The 12,695-nt window shown below is 44.4% G+C and overlaps 1 protein-coding gene across 10 annotated transcripts in view; it reads left to right on the top strand.

The window, feature by feature from the left end:
- Positions 1-12,695, top strand: part of LOC106603825 (rap guanine nucleotide exchange factor 6) — a 197,170-nt gene that overhangs the window by 152,193 nt on the left and 32,282 nt on the right. For 9 of the 10 annotated variants that reach the window (XM_045717340.1, XM_014198000.2, XM_045717338.1 and 6 more), the window contains 3 exons: positions 6,416-6,576; positions 9,606-9,620; positions 11,877-12,117. In XM_045717340.1, the coding sequence (XP_045573296.1) occupies positions 6,416-6,576; positions 9,606-9,620; positions 11,877-12,117 (417 nt within the window). The remainder of the gene's footprint in view (positions 1-6,415; positions 6,577-9,605; positions 9,621-11,876; positions 12,118-12,695) is intronic. The other variant, XM_045717336.1, reaches the window with a different exon arrangement.

Below are 12,695 nucleotides of genomic sequence, written 5' to 3'. Positions count from 1 at the left end.
AGGTAGACAGAATAACACTACGGTATCCTACCTAGACAGGTAGACAGAATAACACTACGGTATCCTACCTAGACAGGTAGACAGAATAACACTACGGTATCCTACCTAGACAGGTAGACAGAATAACACTACGGTATACTACCTAGACAGGTAGACAGAATAACACTACGGTATACTACCTAGACAGGTAGACAGAATAACACTACGGTATCCTACCTAGACAGGTAGACAGAATAACACTACGGTATCCTACCTAGACAGGTAGACAGAATAACACTACGGTATCCTACCTAGACAGGTAGACAGAATAACACTACGGTATCCTACCTAGACAGAATAACACTACGGTATCCTACCTAGACAGAATAACACTACAGTATCCTACCTAGACAGGTAGACAGAATAACACTACGGTATCCTACCTAGACAGGTAGACAGAATAACACTACGGTATCCTACCTAGACAGGTAGACAGAATAACACTACGGTATCCTACCTAGACAGGTAGACAGAATAACACTACAGTATCCTACCTAGACAGAATAACACTACAGTATCCTACCTAGACAGGTAGACAGAGTAACACTATGGTATCCTACCTAGACAGGTAGACAGAATAACACTACAGTATCCTACCTAGACAGGTAGGCAGAATAACACTACAGTATCCTACCTAGACAGGTAGACAGAATAACACTACAGTATCCTACCTAGACAGAATAACACTACAGTATCCTACCTAGACAGGTAGACAGAATAACACTACGGTATCCTACCTAGACAGGTAGACAGAATAACACTACGGTATCCTACCTAGACAGGTAGACAGAATAACACTACAGTATCCTACCTAGACAGGTAGACAGAATAACACTACGGTATCCTACCTAGACAGGTAGACAGAATAACACTACGGTATCCTACCTAGACAGGTAGACAGAATAACACTACGGTATCCTACCTAGACAGGTAGACAGAATAACACTACGGTATCCTACCTAGACAGGTAGACAGAATAACACTACAGTATCCTACCTAGACAGAATAACACTACAGTATTCTACCTAGACAGGTAGACAGAATAACACTACGGTATCCTACCTAGACAGGTAGACAGAATAACACTACAGTATCCTACCTAGACAGAATAACACTACAGTATCCTACCTAGACAGGTAGACAGAATAACACTACGGTATCCTACCTAGACAGGTAGACAGAATAACACTACAGTATCCTACCTAGACAGAATAACACTACAGTATCCTACCTAGACAGGTAGACAGAATAACACTACGGTATCCTACCTAGACAGGTAGACAGAATAACACTACGGTATCCTACCTAGACAGGTAGACAGAATAACACTACAGTATCCTACCTAGACAGGTAGACAGAATAACACTACGGTATCCTACCTAGACAGGTAGACAGAATAACACTACGGTATCCTACCTAGACAGGTAGACAGAATAACACTACGGTATCCTACCTAGACAGGTAGACAGAATAACACTACGGTATCCTACCTAGACAGGTAGACAGAATAACACTACAGTATCCTACCTAGACAGAATAACACTACAGTATTCTACCTAGACAGGTAGACAGAATAACACTACGGTATCCTACCTAGACAGGTAGACAGAATAACACTACAGTATCCTACCTAGACAGAATAACACTACAGTATCCTACCTAGACAGGTAGACAGAATAACACTACGGTATCCTACCTAGACAGGTAGACAGAATAACACTACAGTATCCTACCTAGACAGAATAACACTACAGTATCCTACCTAGACAGGTAGACAGAGTAACACTATGGTATCCTACCTAGACAGGTAGACAGAATAACACTACAGTATCCTACCTAGACAGGTAGACAGAATAACACTACAGTATCCTACCTAGACAGGTAGACAGAATAACACTACGGTATCCTACCTAGACAGGTAGACAGAATAACACTACGGTATACTACCTAGACAGGTAGACAGAATAACACTACGGTATACTACCTAGACAGGTAGACAGAATAACACTACGGTATCCTACCTAGACAGGTAGACAGAATAACACTACGGTATCCTACCTAGACAGGTAGACAGAATAACACTACGGTATCCTACCTAGACAGGTAGACAGAATAACACTACGGTATCCTACCTAGACAGAATAACACTACAGTATCCTACCTAGACAGGTAGACAGAATAACACTACGGTATCCTACCTAGACAGGTAGACAGAATAACACTACGGTATCCTACCTAGACAGGTAGACAGAATAACACTACGGTATCCTACCTAGACAGGTAGACAGAATAACACTACAGTATCCTACCTAGACAGAATAACACTACAGTATCCTACCTAGACAGGTAGACAGAGTAACACTATGGTATCCTACCTAGACAGGTAGACAGAATAACACTACAGTATCCTACCTAGACAGGTAGGCAGAATAACACTACAGTATCCTACCTAGACAGGTAGACAGAATAACACTACAGTATCCTACCTAGACAGAATAACACTACAGTATCCTACCTAGACAGGTAGACAGAATAACACTACGGTATCCTACCTAGACAGGTAGACAGAATAACACTACGGTATCCTACCTAGACAGGTAGACAGAATAACACTACAGTATCCTACCTAGACAGGTAGACAGAATAACACTACGGTATCCTACCTAGACAGGTAGACAGAATAACACTACGGTATCCTACCTAGACAGGTAGACAGAATAACACTACGGTATCCTACCTAGACAGGTAGACAGAATAACACTACGGTATCCTACCTAGACAGGTAGACAGAATAACACTACAGTATCCTACCTAGACAGAATAACACTACAGTATTCTACCTAGACAGGTAGACAGAATAACACTACGGTATCCTACCTAGACAGAATAACACTACAGTATCCTACCTAGACAGGTAGACAGAATAACACTACGGTATCCTACCTAGACAGGTAGACAGAATAACACTACAGTATCCTACCTAGACAGAATAACACTACAGTATCCTACCTAGACAGGTAGACAGAGTAACACTATGGTATCCTACCTAGACAGGTAGACAGAATAACACTACAGTATCCTACCTAGACAGGTAGACAGAATAACACTACAGTATCCTACCTAGACAGAATAACACTACAGTATCCTACCTAGACAGGTAGACAGAATAACACTACGGTATCCTACCTAGACAGAATAACACTACAGTATCCTACCTAGACAGAATAACACTACAGTATCCTACCTAGACAGAATAACACTACAGTATCCTACCTAGACAGGTAGACAGAATAACACTACGGTATCCTACCTAGACAGGTAGACAGAATAACACTACGGTATCCTACCTAGACAGGTAGACAGAATAACACTACGGTATCCTACCTAGACAGGTAGACAGAATAACACTACAGTATCCTACCTAGACAGGTAGACAGAATAACACTACAGTATCCTACCTAGACAGGTAGACAGAATAACACTACAGTATCCTACCTAGACAGGTAGACAGAATAACACTACAGTATCCTACCTAGACAGGTAGACAGAATAACACTACAGTATCCTACCTAGACAGGTAGACAGAATAACACTACAGTATCCTACCTAGACAGGTAGACAGAATAACACTACAGTATCCTACCTAGACAGGTAGACAGAATAACACTACGGTATCCTACCTAGACAGGTAGACAGAATAACACTACGGTATCCTACCTAGACAGAATAACACTACAGTATCCTACCTAGACAGGTAGACAGAATAACACTACAGTATCCTACCTAGACAGGTAGACAGAATAACACTACAGTATCCTACCTAGACAGAATAACACTACAGTATCCTGCCTAGACAGGTAGACAGAATAACACTACAGTATCCTACCTAGGGCGGTGGATTTCTAGATACCTCACGATACGATATGCATTGTGATTCTTACGATTCTATATGTATTGCGATTTGATGCTGTGATTATATTGCAATTCGATGTTCCTGACATATTGCTCACCGTGTCTGCTGCAAAGGGACAAGAGACAGCCATGGGTGAAAAAAGTGTACTTTAGCGTAATTATTCGCCATTTCATGAAACCATCACAAGCCATTGATCTGCCATAGCCAACCAAGAACTATATCTACATCACAACGCTTTAATTCCTTTTTTATTCAGTTTACTCTGAGAGAAGTTAAAGAAAGTAGAGATGAAGGACACTGATTTGGGAGCACCAGGCTTCATTTGTAGTCTATGGACTGACAATGTGATAGAAAGTGGTAGTACCTCACTGCAGGGATGCTATTAGCTTGCGACTATGGTAAACAACATCAACAGCTTCATGTGTGGTTGTTCCTAGTGCTAGGGTAGTTAAGTCAGTATGATTTAAAACGTCAGTCACTTCTGATGCATGGCTTTATGCTGTCGTCTCAATAGGCTGCTGATGAGATGGAAAATGTCCTCTTCGCTCTACCAAATGGCACCCTATTCCCCATCTAGCGTACTACTTTTGACCAGGGCCCATAGGGGATAGTGTGCCGTTTGTGACACATGCTTAGTTTAGTAAACAGTGGTGAAGACAGTACAGGGCAGCACAGGTCTTTATTCCACTGGTGTGCTAATTGAGGCATGAGCCTTTTCTGATGTGAAGAGGAAGGTCAGGGATGCAGGCAACTCTCTCCAGTCTGCAGTATTCTACAGTAGCACAGTGTGAGGACTACCTGGATTTGCTGTTGGATCATATGTTGACCAACCAGCAGATTTACTGGGATTCCATTGGCAGCTAATAGACTAGGTAGTTTGAGCTGAACACAGGTGGTGGTGATTTGGTGAGATGACTGCAAGGGATAGCCATCTCTTCAGCTCGACTTCTTATACTCATTATCTGCATTTAAAAGTGTTTCAGTAAATATATCGGCCATTTGCCAAAAGCAGACAGTGTCCCGGGGCTTTCCTGTTGATGACAGTGGCAATGTGGAAATGTATATTAGAGGCTTTAAAAATATACACTACCAGTCAAAAGTTTGGACACAGCTACTCATTCAAGGGTTTTTCTTTATTTTTACTATTTTGTACATTGTAGAATAATAGTGAAGACATCAAAACTATGAAATAACACTTACAGAATCATGTAGTAACCAAAAAAGTGTTAAGCAAATCAAAATACTTTGATGAATGAGATTGATGACAGCTTTGCACACTCTTGGGATTCTCTCAACCAGCTTCTTGAGAAATGCTTTTCCCAATAGTGTTGATGGAGTTCCCACATATGCTGAGCACTTGTTGGCTGCTTTTCCTTCACTCTGTGGTCCAACTCATCCCAAACCATCTCAATTGGGTTGAGGTCGGGTGATTGTGGAGGCCAGGTCATCTAATGCAACACTCCATCACTCTCCTTCTTGGTCAAAGAGCCCTTACACAGCCTGGAGGTGTGCTGGGTCATTATCCTGTTGAAAATCAAATGATAGTCCCACTTAGCACAAACCTGATGGGACGGCGTATCGCTGCAGAATGCTGTGGTAGCCATGCTGTATAAGTGTGCCTTGAATTCTAAATAAATCACCAACAGTGTCACCAGCAAAGCACCATCACACTTCCTCCTCCATGCTTCATGGTGGGAACCACACATACAGAGATCATCCATTTACCTACTCTGCGGTTGGAACCAAAAATCTCAAATATTTCCACTGGTCTAATGTACATTGCTCATGTTTCTTAGTGTCCTGCAGCAATTTGACGATGAAGGCCTGATTCACACAGTCTCCTATGAACAGTTGATTTTGAGATGTCTGTTACTTGAACTGCAATCGAGGTGCAGTCAACGCTAATGAACTTATCCACTGCAGTAAAGGTAACTCTGGGTCTTCCTTTCCTGTGGCGGTCCTCATGAGAGCCAGTTTCATCATAGCGCTTGATGGTTTTTGCGACTGCACTTGAAGAAACTTTCAAACTTTTTGACATTTTCTGCATTGACTGACCTTCATGTCTCTCATGTTTCTCTTTGCTTATTTGAGCTGTTCTTGCCATAATATGGACTTGGTCTTTTACCAAATAGGGCTATTTTCTCTATACCACCCCTACCTTCTTATTACCATGACGACCTACACCGGACGACACTGGGCCAATTGTGCGCCGCCCTATGGGACTCCCAATCACGGTCGGTTGTGATACAGCCTGGATTCGAACCAGGGTGTCTGTAGTGACGCCTCAAGCACTGAGACGCGGTGCCTTAGACCGCTGCGCCACTCGGTAGCCCCACACATGCAGTGAGATTGAATAGGGCCAGGCAGATCCATATTAGGCTCTGGTGCCAGGAGTTCCTTAATCCAAACCTTGAACATGAGTGTTACCCAGTCTAAACCCCTCTCTCTCTCTGTCTGCCACAGTGATGGCGGCGTGGGCCAGTCTCAGGATGACAGCATCGTGGGCACTAAGCAGTGCAGGCACAGCGTGGCCATCATGCCCATCCCTGGCAGCAGCATGTCATCCAGCAGTCCTGATCTGCTACAGCCAGCCACCAGTGTGCTGGACTTCTCCAACACAGCAGGTGAGAGACACACAAGCACTCATCACTACCAGGGCAGTCCGATGGGCAGTCCGATGGGCAGTCCGATGGGCAGTCCGATGGGCAGTCCGATGGGCAGTATGTCACCACTGTCATGTTCACCAGACCATCTCCAATATGCCTTGTGATCATGGTTTGGGTAGTGACTACAGCTCACAACTACACTGAGTCAATTAACAATTGAATATCGGCACACTTTACATAAACACTTATATTGTTCATTTTTCAAGTGTATGGCCTCAGACTGGTTCATGTAGGCATAACACTGGAGCTGTGCAGTGGGAATACAGCAGTCATTACTCATGGAGCAACACTTCTCTCAGAGATAGAAAGTGCTTCCTGCTTGGCCAGTGGAGAAACTCAGTCCCTCATGTTAATCACAGAATGAGTCATATGAGCCCTTCACACACACAGGTGGTCTGCTTCTCCTCTCTGTGTCTCTCAACCCTTTCCATTTCAAGAGCTTAAATAGAATTTAGAGCCATATGAAAGGGATTAAACCCTGAACAATTATAGTCAGTTTTGCTCCGGACAGATTTCAGACCCCATAATTCATGAATCAACTAAGCGGCCTCCCCAGGGAGAGGGGGTAGAGTGGAGGGGAGAGTATGGTTTTGATTTATGCTCTTCGACCATTTGCAATTCAATGCGGCCAGAGGGCCCACTCTCCAGTCTGCAGCCCCAATACATCACTGCCCCCTCTTCTCCCCTCCTCATTCTCCTTCTCCCCCTCTTCTCCTTCTCCCCCCTCTTCTCCTCCTCCTGCTCCCCCCAGATCCTTCTCCTCTTCCTCCTCATCCTCCTTCCCCCCCCCTCGATTGGGTCCTGGACTTCCTGATGCGCCGCCCCCAGGTGGTGAAGGTAGGAAACAACATCTCCACTTCGCTGATCCTCAGCATTGGGGCTCCACAAGGGTGCATGCTCAGCCCCCTCCTGTACTCCCTGTTCACCCTTGACTGCATGGCCATGCAGGCCTCCAACTCAATCATCAAGTTTGCAAATGACACAACAGTAGTGGGCTTGATTGCCAACAATGACGAGACAGCCTACAGGGAGGAGGTGAGGGCACTCGGAGTGTGGTGTCAGGAAAACAACCTCACTCAACGTCAACAAAACAAAGGAGATGATTGTGGACTTCAGGAAACAGCAGAGGGAGCACCCCCCCCATCCACATCGCGGGGACAACAATGGAGAAGGTTGCAAGTTTCAAGTTCCTCTGCGTACACATCACAGACAAACTGAAATGGTCCACCCACACAGACTGTGTGATGAAGAAGGCGCAAAAGTGCCTCTTCAACCTCAGGAGGCTGAAGAAATGTGGCTTGTCACCAAAAACCCTCACAAACCTTTACAGATGCGGAATCGAGAGCATCCTGTCGGGTTGTATCACCGCCTGGTACGGCAACTGCACCGCCCTCAATCGCAGGGCTCTCCAGAGGGTGGTGCGGTCTGCACAACGCATCACCAGGGGCAAACTACCTGCCCTCCAGGACACCTACAGCACCCAATGTCACAGGAAGGCCAAAAAGATCATCAAGGACATCAACCACCTGAGCCACTGCCTGTTCACTCCGCTATCATCCAGAAGGCGAGGTCAGTACAGGTGCATCAACGCTGGGACCGAGAGACAGAAGCTATTTTTCAATCTCAAGGCCATCAGAATTTTAAACAGCCTTCACTAACACAGAGGCTGCTGCCTACATACAGACATCATTGGCCACTCTAACAAATGGATAACTACTTACTTTATTAATGCTACTTTAATTGTATAAAAAAAAAAAATCACCTTTATTTAACCAGGTAGGCCAGTTGAGTTCTCATTTACAACTGCGACCTGGCCAAGATAAAGCAAAGCAGTGCAAAAAAAAACAACAACACAGTTACACATAATTAAACATACAGTCAATAACGCAATAGAAACATCTATGTGCAGTGTGTGCAGATGTAGAAGAGTAGGGAGGTAGGCAATAAATAGGCCATAGAGGCGAAAATAATTACAATTTAGCATTAACACTGGAGTTATAGATGTGCAGATGATGATGTGCAAGTAGAGATACTGGGGTGCAAGAGGGTAAATAACAATATGGGGATTGTTGTGTTATATACAGATTGGCTGTGGAAACGGGTACAGTGATCGGTAAACTGCTCTGACAGCTGATGCTGAAAGTTAGAGAGGGAGATATAAGCTTCAGAGATTAATAATGATGTTTACATATCTTGCGCTGCTCATCCCAGATGTATATACTGTATTTTATACCATCTATTGCATCTCGTCTATGCCGCTCGGTCATTGCGTATTTATATGTACATATTCTTATTCCATCCCTTTACTTAAATGTGTGTGTATTAGGTACTTGTTGTGGAATTGTTAGATTACTTGTTGATATTGCTGCACTGTCGGAACTAGAAGCACAAGCATTTCGCTACACTCACAATAACATCTGCTAACCATGTGTATGTGACCTATAAAATTAGATTTGTTCCTCTTCCTCCTCCAAACCAACTGAGATATGAATCATCTTCTAATAGTGTGCTTCTGTTCTCCACCGACCACTGTGAGTAATGGATAGGTAGAGGGGATGTTCAGAGAGAAGTGCAGAGTAAACCCTTCCAAAGCCTGGCTTCAAATTAGATTGAGATGGGATCAGTGAAACTGGAGTTTGGCATTATGGTGTTATTCTTCTAGGCCTTTGGTAGGGTGTAAGAAGGCTTGCCTGTGGACCCCCGTGTTTGTACTGCGTGTGCATAAAGCCTAGAGTCGCTGTGGCAGACTTAGATCTCCGCTCTGTGTTTTCACACACTCACTGTGCCCTCCCTCCCTCTCTCCAGTACACTGATCTGATTGTAAACAGATGCTTTAGTGAAAGCCATGACACAAGTCCTTCTGCCCTGCTGACTTCTCCCACAACGACGCACAGGAAAAAGCTACCATTCTAATCCTCTGTTTTATATTTCCAACCACTGTTCTCTCTCTCTCTCTCTCTCGCTCTTCCTTCTCTCTGCTTCCCCAGCCGTGGGCTTACACTGTAAGTATCTATGTGGTTTCTTGGGCTGTTTGTTTGGTTTACTATTCCTAGTTTCCCCTCACATTTTTTCCCCCTTCTTTTATGAGCTTTTGAGTTGCGTCTCTCTCTGTGTCGTATGTCCTGAACCTCAGTCTAAGTTGGACTCTGTGTGGTATTCTCCGGCTTCGTCCCAAATGGCACCCGGTTCCCTACATAGTGCTCTACTTTTAAAAAGAACCTTATGAGACCTGGTCAAACGTAGTTCAGTTAATTGGGACCTATTCTTAGAGATGGCTGAGTGTGTTTGTTAAAGGAGCCCTAGCTTCATGTTGAAGTACCTTGCCCTGCACTCTCTTCTAGCTGTGGTGCCCTGCCCCTGTCTACTGTTGCTGCTGTAGCTGGGATTTACATCTAGTGGATCTGTGACGGTGAGCGGGACACAGGCCTGGGGGGCACTGGGTTAGTAGGAACCAGAGAGCCAGGAGGCTTTCCCTGTTTACACTCCGTCTCTCTCATGACTCCATCAATGATGGGTTAATCACCTGACCAGAGAGCCACAGGGATCGCTCTCATCCGGTTCAGTGTGTATTAGTCCTGTCAGGTGGGGGGTAAAGATAATGATTACATATGATAGGACAATAAATGATTGAGGGTTCTCCCCAAATGATGTAAGAGATGCACCTTGGCTGCGACACCATTTTGTATAAAAAGGCCGTTTTTTTTTAAATCTTTTTTTTATCATACAGTCATACTATATTGCAGGAAATGGAATTCGGTTACAGTTGTTCAAAAACTCAAGGACAAATCATGGCTAATGAGCCTTATTTTGATCTCAACTCCACTTTTAGTTTGAGTAGGTTGAAAATGATTGGTAATGGCACGGCTTTACACTGCAATATAACACTTAGACATCTGCAGCAGCATTATTGGTGTGGCTCAGTGATTAGTGTTTCTGCTAATCTGGCTGCTGTAATAGTGATGAGGGTTCTAGTTATGTGCCCAGCCAGTGTGAGGGGAAACACCGCTAAGGAGCACATAGCTACAGCCCATTGAGCACGCTTCAATCTACAGGGGAGGGAGTCATCTGTCATCTAGGACCGTTCCACCTTTTCTTTATGTTTACCTCTTGAAGTGATGTCTGTCTTTCTGTCGTTAGACTCCCTGCATGACTGCTCCCAGACAGCCATTAACACTATCTACTGCCGATGAGATGCCTTTATTCCAGCCTTCACCTCCTCCCCTCTTCCCATACCACTTCTCGTCCTCCACTATCCATGCCTCATTGTTTTACCCTGCTGATGTGTGTGTAATGGACCACAACCACTTTTGTGTGCAAGCAGAGCAAGTATGAAGTTCTTGTTCCCTTTGACATACTGGGAAATACATCTTACATGCATATCTTTTAACCACAAGCGTTGTTTGCTTACTTCTGGTCATTTGGACTGATAAAGATCTAACTTTAAAAAAATATACTGATGAGCTAGTTAAAAGAGCTAAGATTTAAAGTGGGTTTCTTTTTTAGAAATAGATCTTGCCTCTCCTTGAACAGCAGGAAGCAGATTGTGCAGTCAACTTTCCTGCTAGTTCTTGACTATGGCTGGACCTCACTAAAGTCCCTTAGATCACTTCATTACTCCCTTCTTGTTTACAAAGCTCTGTTCCACAAGCTTCCAACATACCTCACTTCCCTGTTGAAATAGAAAAACACAAGATATCAGACCCATTCGCAGGGTTGGTTAACTCTTGAAGTTTTGTAAGTCCACCTTTAGTTTTAACGCGCCACAGGGAATACTTTACGAACCACATTCCACCTGGCTTCCCTGGTGCCGACAGGACCGTTTTTTAAACTCTGTTAAATGATTTCACTGAAGTGTGCAATTGTTTCAGTTGACTATTATAACTTGTAATAACCTGATGTCGTGTAGTTATAGCTGTCTTCTAGTTTGTCTTTATCTTGAAGTTGTTGTATAGAGGACGTTCAGGGCACCATTGCCCACAGTCTCTATTGGGCTCTCCTGGTTTAGATGCATCGTCTGCAACATTTTTATGGTTAACTTTTTTCTTGTTTTGAACGCATTTAATTTGATGCTTCTGTCTATGTATTGGACATCTTCTACATATACTGCCGAATAAAGATGTCTGTCACAGATGGCACCACTACTTTTCACCAGCGCTCTGTGGGTCTGGTCTAAAGTAGTGCACAATATAGAGGAATCGTTTGTGTTCTGGTATTCCATCCATAACTCTTCCATCCTGTTCTTCTCCCCCACCTGTTAGATATTCCAGACCAGGTGATCCGGGTGTTCAAGGCTGACCAGCAGAGCTGTTACATTATCATCAGTAAGGACACCACGGCCAAGGACGTGGTCAGTCACGTGGTCAATGAGTTTGGCCTTATCGCAGCCCCGGAGACCTACTCCCTCTGTGAGGTGTCTGTCAGTCCCGAGGGCGTCCTCAAACAACGCAGGCTACCTGACCAGCTCTCTAAGCTGGCTGACCGCATCCAGCTCAATGGCAGGTAAGAAAATACAGATCTAGGATCAGATTATCCCACCCCAATCCTAACGATCAACCATTAGGGGGATAGAAAATGGGAGAAGATGATCTGATCCTGAATCAGTGGTTTGGTGCAACTTCTTCCACCTTGGTTCCCCTCAGGTCTGAAAATGGGTTAGTTGTAGTGAGACGGGGAGGGACAGCATAGCCTCCCCATCTCCCCTAATTCCTTCCAAAATGTCTCGCCCACCCAGGGAGAAATGTATGGCCAAATGTCTCACCCACCCAGGGAGAAATGTATGGCCAAATGTCTCACCCACCCAGGGAGAAATGTATGGCCAAATGTCTCACCCACCCAGGGAGAAATGTATGGGCAAAATGTCTCGCCCACCCATGGAGAAATGTATGGGCAAAATGTCTCACCCACCCAGGGAGAAATGTATGGGCAAAATGTCTCGCCCACCCAGGGAGAAATGTATGGCTAAAATGTCTCACCACTGTTGGGGCCAGGACCACTCTGGCCAGCATTTTAATGCTGCTGCTGCCCTGTTGGTGTTGACCAGGGAGTTTACATAATATACACACAATACCTACAATGAA

The sequence above is a fragment of the Salmo salar genome, chromosome ssa04 (genome assembly GCF_905237065.1).
Source record: "Salmo salar chromosome ssa04, Ssal_v3.1, whole genome shotgun sequence".
NCBI lineage: Eukaryota > Metazoa > Chordata > Actinopteri > Salmoniformes > Salmonidae > Salmo > Salmo salar.
Note: the sequence above shows the minus strand (reverse complement) of the source record. Positions and strands in the feature narration are given on the sequence as shown.